Genomic DNA, 21,371 nt, shown 5'->3' on the forward strand with positions numbered 1-21,371 from the left:
AAAGCTCCACCCATTATGTCCACAGGTTCTGCCGCCTTGACATCAAAACCCACACTAGAAATCTCTTTATCTAAACACTCCCTCACCCCTATCATGTTGGAACTATGCTTTTAAAAGAAAATGGCTCAACAACCAAAATGTAAACTCTGAATATGCAGCCAAAAGAACACTGTCCAAAGAAATCACAATACCAGATTTGGGTTCTCAGGTCTACTTCTCATATACCAAGTGTGTGTGTGCAACCTGGGCCACATCCCTTAAACTCGCTTGAAAACTGTGCGTAACAGCTTACCTAAATTACCTAATTTAAATATTTACCTACTTTAAAAAGGTGATATTAAAGCCTTACTACTCTCTCATAGTACATCAAAAAAAATAAACAGCTGTGAATTAGTACATAGAATTGGTAAGAATTGACTCTTCTCCCTTCCCTTCTATTAAAAGCCTCAATATGCATTTATTTTTTTTTTAAAGATTTTATTTATTTATTTGACAGAGAGAGAGAGACCGTCAGAGAGGGAATACAAGCAGGGGGAGTGGGAGAGGGAGAAGCAGGCTTCCTGCAGAGCAGGAAGCCCCATCCGGGGCTCGATCCCAGGACCCTGGGATCATGACCTGAGCCAAAGGCAGACACTTAACCAACTGAGCCACCCAGGCGCCCCTCAATATGCATTTATAACTAAAGATATTTGCATTTGCCAGGAAGATCTCATGGACCCAAATAACTATTACTTTAGTGATTAAGGAAAGGTTTTTCTTCATGGCATTAACAAAGATTGCAAAAAAAAGCACTTTTCAATGCACTGTCATTATGGGTAACAGAATAAAGTCTATCCCTTGTAATGTGGTAAGCTGGAGTTCCCATCAAGACAGTGGGTATTAAGGCTTTAATTATTCAATAACAGTAACATAAGATAAGGGCTTGGAAGCTATTTGGTAGGAATACTTCTACTCTAAAGGATAGAAATGACTATTTTTAAAAAAATGACTATAAATTCTAACAAGCTATCTCAAGGTAGCCACTGATCTCTGGTTCAACACAATTCATCACTACTAAGTAGGTAGTCTAGAATGTCAGGTATTGGTCAGAAATAAAATAATGTGGTCCGGCCTTACCTTTAACTTAAATGTTTGAGTAAGCCTGCCTAGGACTATGCTTTGCTAAATGAAAATGAAAGAGCTAGAAAACAGGTGATTTGTGGCTTGGCTTTTAAAACTGCTGGGCAACACACAAAACCACAGTGAGATAGGTGTTTTTGGACAAATGTGTAACGTAGGCACAAATATCTAGATCTATAAAGACCAGTCTTTTCTATATATCAAAATAAGAATTTTCAACATATACAATAAAAATACCATTCACATATGGACAACAGTTTACACATCTAAGCTCTAATTCCTCGTAAAGTCAGTACTTTTCTCTACATTTCCTCATTTCTTTCAATGGTATCATCCCTATTTCCATGATTCAGAATAGAAAAGTCATTTTTAGATGCTTCTTCTCCCAAAATATTTAAGTACTATTATTCTCTATGAGCTCTTTAAACAAAGATTAAAAAAAGCAACTAGTAAACACTTCTGCTACTAGCACTCCTAACTGTCCCTCCAATAGTCAAAAATCTCTGGCCAAGCAAAATTAGATTTTTACTGATTTCTTTGTTACTTCTCAAAATCATTGCTTCTTTTGCATAAAAATTGTGACCACCAAAGTCCAGATTATCAATACCTCACCCCTTTAAACTTAACCAATTTAAGATGGGTTTCACTGTTTCCATTCTCTCCATCTCCAATGTGTATTTTATATTATGGCCAGCTCAATCATCTGGCCTCACTTAATCATCTAACATTTAGCCATTTCCAGTCACCTGACATCATTTAACTCACATCACACTACTCAAAACTGGTTAAAAGTTCTCCATATCTAAAGACGGCCATGGGATCACAGATCTAGAAAGAATCTGAGTGAGAGTCCCTCCTTGTTCAAATGAGACAATTTCGGCCCAGAAAGATTAATGTCATGTCAAAGCGAGAATTAATTAATTAATTCAACTGGCATCTATGGAGTATCTCGTCTAGCCTACCCTAGTCATTATTAGATACCCGCCGGATACACTGTATTATCTTCAGCACCCAGAATAAAATAGTAAGGGCCTTGTCAATGGTAAAGCAAAATCTAGAAACCAGATTCCACAATGCCAGTTCAATGCTACTTCTAGTCCATGTTACAGTCCTTTTTAATTTCCTTAATCTAGTGTGAAAAACCCTCACAACCCAACTTCCACCTTCTTCTCTACTCTTATCTCCCCAAAACCAAGTCCAAACTGGTTACTTGTTCACCAAATAGTGCGCATTTTCACTGACAAGATACTTTCTACTCCCCCCTTTTTTAGCCAACTGAGTTCTACACTTCTTTCAAAATATACCACAAATCATATATAATGAAAAGGCAGCAGCTACAAACCATCTATATATGAATCTTTTGGCATGTTAGTCATTTATAAGATACCAGGAAACTCATCGTTGCTATAATGTACTTAAATACAGAAACTATCTCTCTATATCCCACTGGTTTTTAAGTCTACAGTCTAATGCCTTATGAATTATAGATCAACATTCAGTGAGTATAAAAAACCCCAGCTTTTTGAGAAATTCTGAAATAAGGATTTTACAATTGTTCTTTAGTATCTAAAACATTAAGAATGATACCCAGAACTGTTTGGTTTAATATTAACAGTCTGATTAAGAATCTTTAATATTAATCAAATCACAGTATAATGGAATGCCTCTGAAAATCATGCAAAATGCTCCCAAGATAGAGCCCATGATACACAAAGTTTTCTTTTACATGTAGAATCCAAATTTATTGGATGATAACAGGAATAAAATTTATAAAGGAACCATTTTCAGCTAATCCCAGTGGATTCAGATTTCTGGGATAGCATAAAAAATTCTAGCTGCTAAAGAAAAAAATACAAAGTTTTCCTCAATTTTTCAAACAGTATCTAATCAGGAATCAGCCTCACTTGTTTCTGTAAAAAAAAAAGTGGGCTAAACTCTAATCTGTTATATAAAAAACTAAAAGGAATTTCACCCTAACTGCTTTAATTCTGTTTTTCCCAGACAGAATGTTCAAACCTTGCAATCGAATGGCTAACAGAATCAGTGACAAAGTCAAATTACACAAACAAAGTAATTAAAAATCCCCATTATTTCTAACTTGGTTGTTATGAGGCTGGATTCAGCCAGATTCTTATTGGTATGAACCATTAGTTTACAGGAATTTGAACATACCTTATGATCCCATTGGAAACAAACCTCTTCAAACTCTACCAAATCTAGCTAGTTCTATCAAAGGAAATTAGTTTACCTCATGATTCCCCAAGGCTCATTACTCTCTGGATACATGAAAGCTTGTGTGTGGCTCCAACCTCAAGTGCACTATCCTTCATATAAAAAATTGATGCCAATGCTTACTGTAGTTTCTATTCTTTTAATAGCAGACAAAAATTGTGCTAACGACATTACTACTCTTATTTGGATTTTCTCGTTACCAATGGCAGATTTTCAAGATAACTGAAGCTTTTCTCCTTTAAACATGGATCATGAACCCTCTATACTGGGCTCAAACCTGTAATACCAGTCTTATACTGTCAGTGTACCTTAATTTTTTTTATGCTCAGATTTTTTTTCCCTTTGAGGTCAAAAAAAAGTTAAAAAAGCAAAAACAGGGGCACCTGGGTGACTCAGTTAGTTAAGCATCTGACTTCAGCTCAGGTCATGATCCTGGGGTCCTGGGATCGAGCCCCACATTGGGCTCCCTGCTCAGGGGGGAGTCTGTCCTTTTCCCCCAGCTCATGCTTTCTCTGTCTCTCTCCCTTAAATAAATAAAAGCTCAAAAAAAAAAAAAAGGCAGCAAAAACAAAGAAAATTTTTAAGGTTTGTATTAATGTCATGTTAAGATGCTTGATTTCTGACACCACCATCACCACCACTACTACTATTATTATTACTACTAGTATTTCTCCTTCATGTCCTTGGGACAAAATGCTTAACCTCTGATTCTATTTTCTTATCTGTGAAATGAAGATATTATCTACTTACCAGGATAAAATTAAGATAGTACATGTAAAGCACTTTCCAAGGTTATTGGCAAGAAGCAAGATTATAAATGTTAGCTCATTCACTCTCCTCTAAAACTTGACTTTAAGTTCATTAAACACATTTTAATAACTGCAAACGACTGAATGTCACTGGATAAAGAATGGAAGAAGAGACAACTTATTACACTACTAAGCATGTCATAATGATGTTAATGATAACAATGGCAATACCTACTAAGTACTGACTGATAACTATATGCCAGGCACTTGGCTATGTTCTACGTGCATTTCTCATTTAATCCTCAAAAACCCCTTAGGTTCAGAGAAGTTAAATAACTTGACCAAGGTACCACAGCTAGGAAATGACATTACTAAGGATTTAAACTTAAGCAGACCCAACTCCAGAGCCCAGTTCCTCCACAGCAACGGAAAATTGGCTTTTACTCTCTGCAGTTCTGTATTCATTTCACAAAAACTGAGTGCCTGTGACTTGTCAACCTCTAAACACTAGGAATAGAGCAAAGAACAAGTCAAACAAAACCCCCAGCCCATAGAATTTGTATACTAATTGGGGCTTTAGATAAATGCTGTAAGGCTGCAATAAAAGCCATGAAGAAAAGAATAGAAGGAATAGCAGTAAAGTGTGTGCACAATGAAAAATATTTTAGAGAGGGTGGGCGGGAAAAGCCTCTCTGAGCAAGTAACATTTCAAGTACAGGCCTGAATAAATTGCATGTACAATGATATATAACAATTTATTATCAATGCACTGTAGAACGTAATTTTTAAACCACAGTCTACATTTACCCCCTCTACATCAGCACTTACACAGACAGGTTTAAATACCCTTAGGTTACGGACTGATACTGTAATTGACAGTTATGGATTCGGTATAGTATTTTGATAATGAGCACAGAATCTGGGATCAGATAATAACAGAAATAAGAGAATGCTCTGTTATCTTCTAGGTATGTAATCTTGGGTTAGCCTTCCTGGGCTTGAGACCTTTATTTACAAAATGCTGATAAGAGTAGCAATTACTCACTTCCCACTCCAGGCTGTTGGAAGAATTAAATTATGTAATATATGCAAAGTGTTTAATGCAATGTCTGGCACAAAGAATGTATATTTATTAATATTTACACGACTATTACCCACTATCTGTATGACAGTGCACCACTGCAAGGTCAGACATGTAGGAGTGAACTGACCTACAAAGGAAACAAGAAACCTGTCTTTGAAGGGCTCAGTTCTAATGGGGGGACAATAGTTAATATCAATATAATAATCATTATATTAATAAAACAGAGGTAGCATATGATGGGAACACAGAAGAGGGAACGATACTGTCATGACTTTCTTCTAAGAATCCTAAAATATTTTTGGTAAAAAGTGCCAGGGGGCTGAAGTTACTGATAATTACTTCATATAAAATTTGTCTCACCACCTCTGTGATGGGGGCCAATAAAATTCTCAACCTAAACATAGTTTTTCAGGAATACTGTCTTTGACCCTCTGAAGGAGATCAAATCCCCTACTTCTTTATGTCTATAAAATCCATCTACTTTAGTGCAATTACTACTTCATTGTTTACTGATTACTAATAGGGTATACATGGTAGATCTGGGATGGAAACCAGAAATATGGAGTGCTAAGGGCACTGGCTGGTGCTGGTGGTGGTAAGGGAATGGCAGGGTGAGGAGAATTTGCATTAGGGAGCCCTATGATCTCTCAATAGATAACCAAGCATGCTTCCTTAATAAATGTGAAATAGTTAGGCACTGATGCTAACATTTACTTTAAAAAAATTAGTTAAATTAATATCCAAGGCAGACTCAAGGTGTATTTCATCACAACAGTCATCACTAACTGCTTATATAATTATATAAATCATTGTATAATCTAGGGAATTACTTTAATCCCCCACATTTATCTTAGCACCCAAAACATGAGAAAAACCTTTTAGAAAACTAAAAAAGGACACAGCCATTTTTATTCTTCACTGGAAGCCAGAAGATGGGGATGGAGGTTGGTGAAATCAAGACATTTCCCAGGTAAGAAATTTAATGATTGACAGAACAGAATAATGAACTATAGATAATATAGAACTAAATTTTCACAGCTAGAGGAAAAATAAAGCACAAGTGAATGCCTGCAGTATCCTTAGAAACTAAGGATTCTTTTTTTTTTTTGAGAGTGAGATTTTTTTTGAGAGTGAGAGAGAGCACGTGTGTGTGCTAGAGTGGGAGATAGGAAGAGGGAAAGAGCGAGACAGAATCTTAAGTGGGCTCCACCCTAGAGCTCAATCCCACGACCCTGAAATCATGACCTGAGCCAAAATCAAGAGTCACATGCTTAACCAAGAGAGCCACGCAGGAGCCCCTAGAAACTAAGGATTCTAACGTAGTTCCAACTGACTTAAAGAACTCCTCAAGCTTTTTATTCCATCTTTTCTACAGCTTGACTTATTATTTTGCTTTTAAAAAAAAGCAATTCCTAAATAAGTCAGAAAAAAATGCAATGAAATAGGGTAAAATTTCTAAATCAGTCTGGATACTTATAATGCTAGTAAAAAAGTTTCATGAATGATGGACTAGTACTTTTCAATTAATGTCTTGGTATTATATTATTTAGTCTATGGCACACAGAACTAGAAAGGACCTCAGGTGATCACTATTCCCACTCACACTTCTCAAATTTTAATGTACACATGAATCATCTTTGGATATTGTAAAATGCAGGTTTTGATTTGATCTGTCTGGGATGGGGTCAAAATTTTACATTTTCAACAAGTTCCCTAGGATACTGCTGGTCTGGGGACTATACTTTGCATAGCAAAGATCTAATTAGAGACTCTCAACATGTAGTATTCAAAACTCTATCAGGGGACCTACAAGGTACTTCTTTTCCAATGACATATCTGTGTGAGGTCAGATTTTCTTTATACATTTCAACCAAATAAAAAATATCGCAACTGATTTCATACAGAAGCAGATACGAGAACTCAATGGTCTTCTTTCTGACCAGACATTAAAGAGAGTTGCGAAAATATAAATGCTAAATATAAAATATAAAATATATTATAAATATAAAATATAAAAATGCTGCTCTTTTCACTAAATCTTTAAAATTAGTTTTGGAAAAAATAATATTTTGCAAAAATGTTATGGAGGTCAACATATATTGGGCTTATTATACATTATAAATATATATATATTATATATATACACATTATAAAATCTAGTGATAATTTCTAATATGGTAAAATAGGCATAACACAAATAAACAAAAGCTCTTTGAGGTCCTCAATAATTTTTATGAGTATAAAAGGGTCCTGATAAAAAGATTCTGACAGCCACTGAACTAAATCATTCAAGTCTGGTAGCTGCTATGTTAATCTCAAAAGATCTTAATGGATGAATCTTAAACCTCTACCAGGCCTTTGCAATGTTGTATAACCTTACCAAGTTCTTTATCGCCAATTATGATTTTTCTTCTTTTTTATTTAGTCTCCTCTAGGTCAAGAAAACAACTGCTGAGCATATGCATATTAACTCTCTTCTTCCAATTATGCATATTAAGTCCCTTCACTCAAGAAATCTAAAGGAATAGTTATCCTCGCTTTTCGGAAGTTTGCATTACGCCACTTTGCTTTTATGAAAGACCTACATTAGTACCTGTTTTCACTAACCAAAAGAAAACCAAAGAGGGCTTTTGCTTTTACGAAAAAGGGCAAAAAGTGAAAATAGGATTCAGGGCTTGTTTTGCAGTGAGCCAGTACAGACACAGTACATACCCTGACCAGCAAGAATGGCAATGCCGAACTCCTTCCCCTGGGAGCTATATCCAGCATCAAGATAACACAGCTTTGAAATGTGCCTATGAACATCTGTGCTTTATCTTGACTTATTTTATGCATCTGTTAGCAAGGTATGTCCTAAGGTATTAGAAAATTCTGAGAGTGGTTATTTTTGGGGTTTGCGAGTACTCAAAATATTCTGATATAAATGTAAGTTAATTATTCCTTCACTTTATGCCTTTTTCAACTTATAAAAGATTTCACAGGAATGCTCTGCTTGTGGATAGCGAAGGAAACCTATAGCTCTAAAAACTGAAAATGATGGGTCTCAATGAGAAGGACTCATGAATCAGGAATTGTCCTGAAACATTTGAGGTATTTTTTTTTAAAGATTTTATTCATTTATTTGAGAGAGAGAGTGTAAGAGAGCACAAACAGTGGAGAGGGAGAAGCAGGCTGCCCATGGAGTAGGGAGCCCAAAGCGGGGCTTGATCCTAGGACCCTGGGATCATGACCTTAGCCAAAGGCTAACTGACTGAGCCACCCAGGGACCCCGAAACATTTGAGGTATTAACAAGTGAAATTATGATCTTGTACACACACAATCTCAGAGAAGGAAGTGCGAGTGATCATAAGGTAAAAATTATGGTGAAACACTTCAACAAAATACAAACCTAGCCCCATAATGGAAAGGGTTACTTATAAAATAGTTGTTTAGAAATTACAACCATGAGGGGCACTTAGATGGCACAGTCGGTTAGCATCCAACTCTTGGTTTCAGCTCAGGTCCATGATCTGATGGTCCTGGAATGAGCCCTGCGTTGGGCTCCACACTCAGCACAGAGTCTGCCTGAGATTCTCTCTCCCTCTCCCTCTGCCTCTGCCCCTCCTGCTCGTGCTCTCTCTCTAAAATAAATAATCTTAAAAAGAAATTACAAGTATGAGATTTGAGAATTGATGGAAAAGTACGTGTATAGGTGACTTTCTTGAATGTACTTCATATCCTGGAAGTTTGACTTTTTCTAACTATTAAAGTCATTGTTTCCAGCTCTATTTGTACCAAATAGTTTTACTCATCCTATAAAATGTATTGCTTTTATATGTGTATCAGTTTCTACTTGCTACGATTCAATTTCACTTTAGGATAATTTTGTTAATACTTCAAAGGTGGCCTTAAGTTTCATTCCTCTTTTGCAAGGTAAATTCAAATTTCCAAACTTACATAGTGTCTAACTGACTATATTTGGGATTCCTTTAATCAAAAATCATTTATTCTTCAAAATATTACTAAGGGCCTACAATGTTCCATATGCTATACTATCAATACAGTATGTATAAACAAAGACTTGATAAAACTAGGCTCTGGGACAGTATCTTTTAAGACATTATATACTTCATCCTTTCTGTTCCCAGTCCATCTCCAGAAGGGAGGGTGGCTATCAGTTCAAACAGTTTAACAATGAGAAAAGGAGGAAGAAACAAAATTTGTTGAACATAACAAATGTGGTATAGCCATACAATGGAATATTATTCAGCCATAAAAAAGAATGAAATGCAGATACATGCTACAACATGGATAAACCCTGAAAACATTTATCCATAAGTCAAAGTGTAATACGAAAGGCATAACAGAAAAACAAAGTGTAACACAAAAGGTCATATATCATATGATTCCATTTGTAAGAAATGTCCACAACAGGCAAATCAAATCCAGAGACATAAAGTAGATTAGTGGTTGACAGGGGCTCAGTGGAAGGGGGAATGGAGAGTGGCTGCCAATGGGTATCAGATTTCTTTTTGGGGCTGATGGAAAGGTTCAATATGAATATATTAAAAAACTGAATTGTACACCTTAAAGTATTTAAATGATAAATTTTATGGTTTGTAAATTTTATCTTTAAAAAATGGTGAAAAACTGAAAACAGGGTAGATACTATAGTAAGAATATGGAAAAGTGATACTGGTCTTTCTCAGTTCTATTAAATTAACGTGAAAAACTCAATCATTTAAGAAGGGGATTTTGAGCTTGAGTCTGTATCTACAAATAAAGATACATTTGTTTATTAGTGTAGTGTCTCAAATGCCTTTTCTTAAAAATCAAATTAATTTTTTATTTTATCAAATAATTGCTTATATAAATTTTTATCTGATCTGATGGCAGTGCTGTGTCATCTGAAGCCAAAGAACTCTGAAACACTGGTTTTAGTCCTGAGCCTCTAGTGAGCAACTTTTGAATCAAGTGTGGCTATGGGGTGCCTGGGTGGCTCAATCGTTATACGTCTGCCTTCAGCCTGAGTCGTGGTCCCGGGGTCCTGGGATCAAGCCCCACATCGGGCTCTCTGCTCGGCAGGAAGCCTGCTTCTCCCTTTCCCACTCCCCCTGCTTGTGTTCCCTCTCTCGCCATCTCTATCAAATAAATAAATCAATCTTAAAAAAAAAATAAAAATATTAAAAAAACCTAACAGTGTTTGGCTATGTTTTCCACCTACTCATCCTATAGTCATTATTTTTAATCAGTTAATCATATTTGTTGGATTAGATATAGAACAAACAAAATTTAGTATCAGTCACCTATACAACTTGCATTTAAAAAAAACTGTTACTACCATATAATTTATAACTTGATTTCTATAAATAGCAGTTATTTTTATACTTCATTTTATATAAAGAAACCTAAAATTCCATGATCCCTTGAGATATTTTCAATACCAACCTTGATTTAGAAAAATAGTAAGTGAATTTGCAAGATTAATCAGAGACACTTATCACTAAATAACAGAGACAGTGCAGTCAATACCTATTCAGTGTCTCTAACAACAGCCTACAAAACAGCAGAGCCATTGTCTGCCGGTACATAACAAAATTTACTCCCATTTCAAAATAGAAATATTATAAGACCAACAAAGGAGGCTGGTATGGCTGAGAGTGCTTAAATATATGGCTATCTAATGTGTATTTCATCTATCCAGTCTGTTTGATATAAAAAAACATTCAGGGACGCCTGGGTGGCTCAGTTGGTTAAGTGTCTGCCTTCGGTTCTGGTAATGATCTCAGGGTACTGGGATCGAGTCCTGCATCGGGCTCCTTGCTCAGCGGGGAGCCTGCTTCTCCCTCTGCCTGCTGCCCCCCCATTGTTTACTCTCTCTCTGACAAATAAATAAACAAAATATTAAAAAAAATTTAGTACTGTTGTCAAGTAAGTAAGATATTGGTTCATAAACCTTTGTGTTTAAAGTCCAGAATGATGACCTCAAGCAGTAAAATTGGGTTTAAGAGGTTATTTCTAAGACCAATACCAGTAATAAGTATGGCCACTGAAAAAATGCTTTTATGTTAAAACCTCTTATGTTTTCATCACAGAATTAAAGTGAAATTTCTCTTCTGACACAGAGAAAAGAGTGCCCACAAATTTTCAGAGGTAATAATTTAAGTAGCTACTTGATTGCACAGAGATTGTCACATCTACTGTAAGTACAGAGGTGAACAGCATTCTAATAGAGGAACATTATCACCACTTTTACAGATTAGTAATTACTTACAGAACTCTTCCGTGGAGAATTTTTTTTAAGAAGTTCTGGTGACATGTGTTTAGAATAGCAGTCAACAACTTTTTCTGTTAAGAGCCCAAACAGTACGTATTTTAAGCTTTTGGAACCACACAGTCTGTTCCAGTTAGTCACTCCGCCATTGTAATGTGTGAAAACAAAGATAATACAGAACAAATCAGTGTGGCTGTGCTTTATTACCTTAGTTATGGACACTGAAGTGCTCACATGACATGAAATATTTTTCTTTTGATTTTTTTTCCCCCAATCACTTAAAATGTAGAAACCGTTCTTAGTCATGAGTTGTACCAAAATGGCCAGCCTGATCTGGCCCATAGGTCATAATTCACTAATGCCTGGTTTAGAGTATGATGGAATGAAGAAAAGTAATAGATTGTTTAAGTTAGTAAATAAAATACACAAACCATTCCATATAAAAATTTATAATTTTATAGTCTTAAAGTTATACATTTAACCTTATAATCAAGTTTAATGATCAAGATCCATCTTATCTTTTTAATAGGATATGTATTTACAATGGGTATTTATTCTGTATTATTTATTTTCATAAATGGTAAGTGAAAAAGAACTTAGCTTAATTGAATTCTAATTTATAAAGAAAATAGAGCTCTCATCCTTTCACTCTGGCTATCTCTACTATAAATCCTTATTTCAGTCTATCAGTCATTCCTTTGGATTATTCCCACAGCCTCTTAACTGAGTTTTCAGCTTTTAGTCCTTCATAAATCCATTCTCCACTCTGGAGCCAGAATAATTTTTTATTTATTTTATTTTTTTAAAAGATTTTATTTATTTATTTGACAGAGAAAGACACAGTGAGAGAGGGAACACAAGCAGGGGGAGTGGGAGAGGGAGAAGCAGGCTTCCCGCTGAGCAAGGAGCCCGATGCGGGGCTCGATCCCAGGACCCTGGGATCATGACCTGAGCTGAAGGCAGACGTTTAACGACTGAGCCACCCAGGTGCCCCCAGAATAATTTTTCTAAAAATTTAAAATTTAAGTTTGATCTTATGACACCTACCACCCAGTCTTAACGTACTGCAATCGTTCCCCCAATGCTCGAGTATAGTTTAAGCTTTCCTTTCCTCTCTTATCCTGTTTCTTTCTTTTCCCACTTCCAAACACTACAGACATACAAATAATAGATTTCTCACATGCAACACTATTAACTTAGTCTCTCCCTATTTAACATCATTTTCCCAACCTGTTCAAACTCAATTAGGCACCACTCTTTAATGCTTCCATTAAGTAGCTATCCCAAGAATAACTGGTTCTATACCATATGGTAACTATCTGGCTTGTCTTTTCTCCCTCACCTAATAAGTTCTTGAGAGACAAGGATGTGGGTTTTACTTAACAAGAATATTCAATACCTAGTATCTAGAAAAAAATCTGGAAGAGAGTAGCCTTAAATATTTGTTGGATGAACCCATGGACTATTATGGGTTGAATTGTTGCCCTCCCAAAAGATATGTTAAAATTCTAACCCTCAGTATCTCAGAATCTGACCTTATTTGAAAACAGGATCATTGCAATTATAATCAGTTAAGGTGAGGTCATCCTGGAGTGGGGTGGGCCCTTAACACAATCTAACTGGTGTCCTTCTAAGAAGAGGAGACACAAACAGATGAGGGGGGACCACCATGTGAGATAAGACACTGAAGTGCTGCAGATGCAAGCCAAGAAATGCCAAGGATTGCTAGCAAACCATCAGAAGGTAAGAGGCAACAAAAAGTTCTCCCCTCTGTGTATCAGAGAGCATGACCTTGCTATAACCTTGATTTTGGACTTCTGGCCTCAGAATTGTGAGACAATAAATTTCTGCTTGTTTAAATCACCCAGCTTGTGGCTCTTTGTTACAACAGCCCCTGAAAACTATGCCCAAATACTTGGTGAACCAATTTACACTTTAGGTGTATACAGTTTCCTGTGTCTCCCTATACCCCAAACCTCAACTCTTCCTTGAAAGTTAGGTTAAAAAAAATTAATCAATATGTGTGGATGTGGTAAGGTAACAATGTAATAGGATAGAATAGAATAAATGATTAAATTCACATATTTGAATTCAAATAAGGATTTGTACAGGACCTATCAAAACAACTGGGTGGTTCAGATTTGTTTTAATTCAGTACTTTAATTTGTCAACTATTCTGTCATTTCTAGCAAAATCAGGGGAGTTAATGAAAGGAAATAAAATCCAAGGCAACTTTAAAAAAATGGCAAATTACCCTTAGGAAAAGTAAAAAAAATGAAAGTAATTCATTTATAAAATTTTACTTATTATTCCTATAGTTAATTTTTTAAAAAAAAACCTCTTTTTGGTTATTTCAGTGAAAGAGTTGAGAATTACATGTTTATCTTCTCTTACATAGACCGTATAATTACCATGGGAGAGAAATCTGACATATCAAGAGACAGGTCTCTTTTTTCTCATTAGAAAATTCCTAGAAGCCAACCACTACTCAGTCTTTTGTTTTTTCAACTTTATCCCTAAATTCTGTTCATTAAACTGAGTCAGACTTTTTTTTCCCCAATTCTTTCTCACAAGTAAAGCATATACCCACACTTGCCAAGCCTTATGTTTCTTTAAGAACTATATTTGCAGATTAAATTATCTTGTATATAGAAAATCCTAAGAATCTACTAAAAAATTATTAGAATAAATTCAGTAAGTTTATTAGATTCAAAATCAGTATGCAAACACCAACAGTATTTGTAATTAACAATCAAAAAATGAAATGAAAAATTCAATTCCATTTATAATAGAATCCCCCCAAAAATACATTACTCAGGAATAAACTTAATAAAAAACGTCTGAGATTTATACTCTGAAAACTGTAAGAAATTACAAAAGATCTAAGTAAATGGAAAAATAGCCCATGTTTTAAGATGGCAAACCTCCAAACTGATTTATGGATTCAATGCCATATGTACCAGGATTCCAGCTGAATTGCAAAAATTGACAAGCTGATTCTAAAACTTATACAGAGTTGCAAAGGACCAAGAAGAGCCAAAACTTGAAGAATAGGAGGACTCAAACTTCCCAACTCAGAACTTACTACAAAGCAAGATATATAGATCCATGGAACAGAATTGAGGGTTCAGGAATAAATTCATGTGCCTATGGTCAACTGATTTTCAGCAAGGGTGAAATCATTCAATAGAGAAATAATAGTCTTTTCAACAAATGGTACTGGGACAGTTGGATAGTTGTCACAAGCAAAAGAATCAAGTTAAAACCCTTACCTCACACCACATACAAAAATTATCTCAAAATGAATCAAAGAACTAATTCTAAGACCTAAAACTATAAAACTCATAGAAGAAAACACATAGGGGTAAATGTTCATGACTTGAGGTTTGGAAATGGATTCTTAGATATGACAACAAAAGCATGAGAAAAACAAAAGATAAAATATATAAACTCGGCCTCATCAAAATGAAAAACTTTTATCTCCTAAAGGGCACTAGTAATATAGTGACAGTATTAAGAAAAGACAACTGGGGTGGCTTAGTCACAGTTAAGTGTCTGACTCTTGATTTCAGCTCAGGTCATTATCTCAGGGTCGAGCGATTGAGCCCCCCGTCTGTCTCCGAACTCAGGGTGGAGTGTATTTGAGATTCTCTGACTCTCTCTCTGCCCTTCCCCCTGGCTCTCTCTCTCTGAAATAAATAAACAAATTAAAAAAAAAAATACAACTGACAGAATGGGAGAAAATAATTGGAAATCCTCTAGCTCATAAAGGATTTCTATCTAGAATATATAAAGAACCCATAAAACTCAATAATAAAAAGACAAATAACCCAATTAAAAGCCGAGCAAAGGATCTGAATAGGCATTTTTCCAAAGGAGAAAAGACAAAAAGTTAATAAGCTCTTATCATCATACTGTAATTACAAGGTTTGCTTACACACTTATCTTCTATATTGGAGCTAGTTTTCTGAAGACAGGGAATATATATGTTATTCATCTTTAATTACCTGTTGTCAGGTTCTGGACTTGGCATGTAGCAGGGATTCAGAAAATGTTACATGTATTTGCATTTGAGACTTATTTTATATTTGGGATAGTGCTAAAGATAAGGATAGAATTAAACAAATACTTTGTAGAGATAAGATTACAAATCTTAAAGAAGAATATAAAGCAATAAAAATAAACAGCAAGCACCTATGTATAGTGCTTATTATATGCTAAGCACCATTTTAAATGCTTTAGATTAATTCAAGTTTTGAACTCCTAAGTAAAATAATCAATTACAAATAAAATGCTATGATTCAGATCAGTTGAGAAGCTCAGACAAGGCAAAAATCATTATGCAGTGAAGCCCATCAGATAAAATTTTGTGGGGGAAGTCTGTTAAATCCAGTATATAAAAACTGACTGGATAGTAGAAGAGCACGCATAGAAAGTAAATAGCATGTACAAATGAAGAGGAAAAAAGGAAAGGATGTGGCATATGCGCAAGATAATAAAGAGGACCGGCTTCACTAAAAAAAAGGTGTTTAGATAAAGATGAGGAACAGCAAAGATTATAATAAGAATTTGTACATGCTTTCATAAGCAATCTGGTATCATGTAAGTTCCTTACACCAAAAAGAAATAGCAAGGAAATTCAACTAGTTCAAGTGAAGCAGAAAAACAAATTCATACTGTTAACTACTTCAGGATGACAGTGTTAAGGTGTGAATTAAGTTAAGATGTGGAAGCAGAGTTCTGACAATGGGAATGAAGAAGGCCTATACCTAAGAGTTATTCTGAACCAAGAACCTGATAAATAGGATATGGTGAATAGAAAAACAAGGAATCAAATGTACTCCTTGAGGTTTCAAGAATTCTAAAAACACAGGGAGGAACCATCCAGTGAATACCCCATCCTACCCCCAAAGAAAAAAGTGATAATGTAAATTATTAGGCATTGGGGGAAGAACAGGGAATACTGAACTTGGAATATAGATATAGAACTCTATCTAAGAAGCAAAGCAGATGAACTTTCTAAGGGCAAAATAGAATAGTGATTAAGATACTTATCAGAATTATCTGAAGGCTAAACAAACTACATTTACTACATTTCTCCTGCTCTCACCCAGCCTGAGAAAAAGAAAGGAGGGGGCAACAGTTGTAAATTAAGAGACATAACAATAAAGTATCTTCTGTGGACCCTGATGGGTCCTTATTTTGAACACTGACTGTAACAGACATCTCTGAAACAACAGGGGATATATCTTAATAGATTAGGATACTCAGATGATCCAGAAATTACTGTTATGCTTTAAACCCTGTGGTACTTATGATTTAATAAATTCATAAATCAATTTTAAACTATTTAGGGAAAGGTCTGTGAACAAAGCAACTTGAGTTAAGAGCATTATTTTTAACTCAGAAATTCGTTTTATGGTTGGAGGGAATGAGAACCTAGATGAATAAGTTAGGGCTTGAAAAGTAGTAATGAGAGTATTTTTAAACATAATATATCTCAAAATAAAGTTTTAAATGTATGCAAGGAGAATCCAGAATATACTGGTACTTCTTTGATCTTTATTTTTGCTCTCACTAAATCAGAAGCAATAAAACCCCTTAACTCCCTCTTCCCCCAACAACTGAGTGTGCTTTCAACTATTGTTCTCTTTTGCATGGTTCGATGACATCCAGCTCGGCATTCCTTTTTTGGTGTGACTTAAGCTCACTAATCAGGCTAAGACTTACACTGGTCACTCGACGGTAGATCTGAGCAGCATTTTGGCATTCTGAGTAAGGGTATTCAGATGTGGCCATCTCAAGCATGCACATCCCAAAAGCATAAACGTCAACAGATTCATCGTATTTTTCCTCATACATCTCGGGGGCCATGAACTCTGGGGTACCTTAAATTAAAAGAACAATTCAGACTCAATGTGAGCAGAGGCTACAGGTATTACTCACCTGGGGAAGAAGCAGAGGGGTTGACCTGTGAGATAGAAGCAAGTGGAAAGGGGGAAGAGAAGAGGGAAGAGTGGTGGGGGCAGGGAAGAGGAAGAAAATCTTAGTCTCTTTGCTGCATGGCCTTCATAAAAGAAACTAGAACAGGGTCAAGTGTCTATTTGTTTACTGTTTCAAATGGATTACTGTCATACAATGTTAAAATAGAGACTTGGATAAGAGAAAAACTGATATAACTCATAATGAAAACAAATGGAAGGAAAAGTAAGAGGCTAGCAAGAAATAAAGAGGATATAATGGCATCTACCAATAAAACAAGGTGGGTTAAAAAAGATCAAAATACTTGTCTGCCCCCTACTGTATGGTAGCTGTAAGGTTAATATTTATAGCTAGTCTTTGGCCATTAACATTCCACCTGATCAGTTTCACTTTTAAGGAGGCCTTGCAGTGAAAAATCCAACATTCAATATGTTTTTTAAAAGAAAAAAATAAAGTGTAATTGTCTATAAAGGAAACTCACCAGAGTCCCTTTCTTCACCTACTTACCATACCACCTGCAGTACACAAATAAGTCTACTGCAGATAACAAGAAAAATAGTGAAGGACATCTTAACAGATCTTACAGACAAAAAATAAATACACACAAATGGAGAACTCAAATACAGAGTGGGTTATGAGCATATTGTGGTCCCACAGACCAGGTTTTCCAATGTTTCCAAAGAAATTAAGTCTGGATACCTCAAACTATAGGACATTTCCAAGAATAGGCTTACATACTATGATTTAAACAAAAAAAGGGGGAAAACTCTCTTGGGTTAGAGATTTTTAAGGAGCCAAAGGCAAAGAAATGTTTCCTTTTCCTGTAAGGAAGGCAAAAAGGAAATTCAGCTTTAAATAACTCTTTTCCAATTCTTCTTGTTAATCTATTTTAAGAAAATTTAAAAATAGCATTCCAAATCCAAGTCACATAATATTCCATGGAGGACACTATTTTATAAGAACGTACAAATTACTGGTGTTCTGTGGTTTTCTTTTAATACATAAAATTCTAGCCCACTTAAAAATTAATGGTTTCCTTGCTGTCACCACCTTTGGGGGGAGAACAGAGTATTTGTAAAGATTTCAAGTTTTCAAAGTGTCATATCCTCTTCAGAGAGTGAAAGCTTATCAAAATAATAAGCAGTAAATTATTTTTCCAGCTGCAACTCTCTAACATTTAGTTGAAAGTCTGAAAGGACAGCCTCATTCTTTACATCAGTGATTCTCAACAAGGGGGCGGGCAATTTTGTTACCCAGGAACATTCAGTTCAAAGACATTTTTGGTTGTAACAACTGTGGGGGAGCTGGAAAGGGGATGTGCTCCTGGCATCTAAATAATCTTATAATGCACAAGAAAGCCCTTACAAACAACAAAGAACTATCCAACCCCAAATGTCAAATAATATTGGGTTGAAAAGCTGTTTCAGATATATCTTCTGAAGAGTAGGAGTAAGAAAAGTTAAAACCAAGTTCTTGTAATAAACTCATTTTCACATTTTGAAACAAAGTCTTAACAGATAGAAACTTTTAATACATCTAACATTTTTTCAGAAAGTAAACTACATATAAATTCAATTTCTTTTATAAGAAAGTAACTCTATTAAGTACATAATACTAGGCATCAACAGAATGACCCAATAAGATTGATAGTTACATAAGGTTTTGTCAACAAAGTTCACCTTACTTCTCTTCACGTAACTTTGTAACTTTACAAAACATTGTTAGTCTTCCAGATGATTCTAGAAGCATATAGAGAACTCCACATCTCAAAAGTAAAATTGATCACTTCCTGAGTTCAAGCTAGGAATTTTTGAAGGCTTATTTCACATAATAAAAGCTCTGACAGTGTCAGGTTTCTAAATAAAACGAGTATCAGAAAACCAGTTACGATGCAAGGTACACCTGAAACATACCTATCACACTCTTGGCAAAAGAAGCCCGCTTCAGGGTTGCCAGACCTAGGTCTCCAATCTTGACTGAGCCTGTAGGGCCAGTGATAAAGATGTTGTCACACTTAAGATCTCGGTGAATAATAGGTGGAGTTCGAGTATGAAGAAACTGAAGTCCTTTAAGGATCTGACGGCACCAGCTTCTTAGAACTTTGATCTTCATCACCTTAAACCTTTTCAGGTACCTAGAAAAGGCAAAGCACACCAAACAGGTTATCAATGATATGAGTTTACTGCTTTGAAGAATTCCATTAATTCTAGCATATCTGAGATGGGAATATCAAATTTACACTATTAAGATTCAGTAACCTTAAAAGTTAGTGATACTTTTAGCAAGGTTAAAGGGGAAAGGATAACAAGTGGTTGGCAAATGAATTCTCACAACAAAGCACAAAAAGCGAATTCCTTAAAACTGGGTAACTAATAAAATAACTTAGAAGAGATAGAAAAATAAACAACAACAATAAAAAAAATAAAAGTTAAGGGGTGGAATTTGACTTCTGGTAAATGGTGGAGTAATTCTTACTGGACACAGAACCGTAGTAAAAAATATAAAAATAACTACTTCAAGACTCTTGAGAGCAATCAAAATTAGGCCTAAATTGGAAGGGAGTTCACATGAGGGGAAAAAAGAAAGCATTGCTTCAGCTTCCTATTTTCTAAATCTTTTCACAGTTGAGGGAAGCGCCAGCCTGAATGTGCAGATCAGCTCAATTCTAAATAGAAGCCTGTAGTCTTATTAGCTGAGAAATAGGAAGACAGAGTTCAAGATGACCACAGCAGCTAGAACAGTGCTGTCAAAAAAATTTTCTATAATGACAGTCTGTTCAATATAGTATTCACTAGACAAATATAAATTAAAATTTAAAATTCCATTTTTCAGCTGCACTAGCCATATTTTAAGTGTTCAAGAGCCACATGTATCAAGTGGCTACCATTTTGGATAGTACAGATTATAAAATATTTCCATCAGCACAGAGAGTTCCAGTGGACAGCAGAGATCTAGAAAGTAAAAGAGGGAAATCCCAGGGGCGCCTGGGTGGCTCAGTCGGTTAAGCGTCTGCCTTCAGCTCAGGTCATGATCCCAGGGTCCTGGGATCTAGCCCCACATCAGGCTCCCGGCTCAGCAAGAAGCCTGCTTCTCCCTCTCTCACTCCCTCTGCTTGTGTTCCCTCTCTTGCTGTGTGTCTCTGTCAAATAAATAAAATCTTTTTTTTTTTTTTAAAAGGAGGGAAATCCCAGAAGTGTGGTATAGAAGGGAGCCCCAAATCCTGAATATTCATTCTGCCCAAATCTCTGGTTGACCTCTGAAATACATATTATGTGGAGCAGATTCCAAGCAGCCCAGCTAATGCTAAAAGAATGGAACAGAGATTTCTGATGCTACCCACTGCTGGAAAGATAAAGTTTGTGGATTGGCTTCAGACATCTGAAAACATTCAGAATTATCAAGATACAAAAAATTACATTTGCCTCTTAGTATCTTTAAAACACACATGCCTAACTAAAGAACAATTTATAACACTGTATTATAGGGTCTACAGAATACATAAATGTAACATATATAAAAATTATAGCACAAAGAAAAAGTATCAGGGACAACTGAAACTTTATCTGTAGCAAGGTTCCTTTACATGAAATTGTACAATATAAACCCAAAGGTTATTGTGAAAAGTTAAAGATATAAACACAATCTCAAAAGCAATTGCTTTTTTAAAAAAACAACAAAACAGCACAAGAAGGTTTTGACTAAAAAGCTAATACAGGAACTAAAATGAAATTCTACTTCACTTGGATGAGGTAATTAAAAGAAAACTAATGGTGAAAATTGGTTTTATAGTTTAAAAAAATATTGAAACATATTACCTCTGTAGGGCGAGGGAAGGGCTGCCTAGGAGCCATAGGGCATTTACTAAGATAATAAAAATGTTCTATACCTTAATAGGATTTTGATTACATAAGTGAATATGCCTTTGTCAAAATTCATAGAATGATACCATTA

General features: G+C 35.4%; 1 protein-coding gene across 17 annotated transcripts in view; it reads right to left on the minus strand.

The window, feature by feature from the left end:
- The window catches only part of WNK1 (WNK lysine deficient protein kinase 1), a 149,718-nt gene that overhangs the window by 51,313 nt on the left and 77,034 nt on the right, over positions 1–21,371 (minus strand). For all 17 annotated transcript variants that reach the window (XM_088025863.1, XM_088025862.1, XM_088025860.1 and 14 more), the window contains exons 3-4: positions 19,334–19,554; positions 17,169–17,326 (exon numbers count right to left, since the gene is read on the minus strand). In XM_088025863.1, the coding sequence (XP_087881989.1) occupies positions 17,169–17,326; positions 19,334–19,554 (379 nt within the window). The remainder of the gene's footprint in view (positions 1–17,168; positions 17,327–19,333; positions 19,555–21,371) is intronic.

This window comes from Eumetopias jubatus, unplaced genomic scaffold (genome assembly GCF_037043125.1).
Source record: "Eumetopias jubatus isolate StellerSeaLion01/CBP00866 unplaced genomic scaffold, mEumJub1_p1.0 scaffold_8, whole genome shotgun sequence".
NCBI lineage: Eukaryota > Metazoa > Chordata > Mammalia > Carnivora > Otariidae > Eumetopias > Eumetopias jubatus.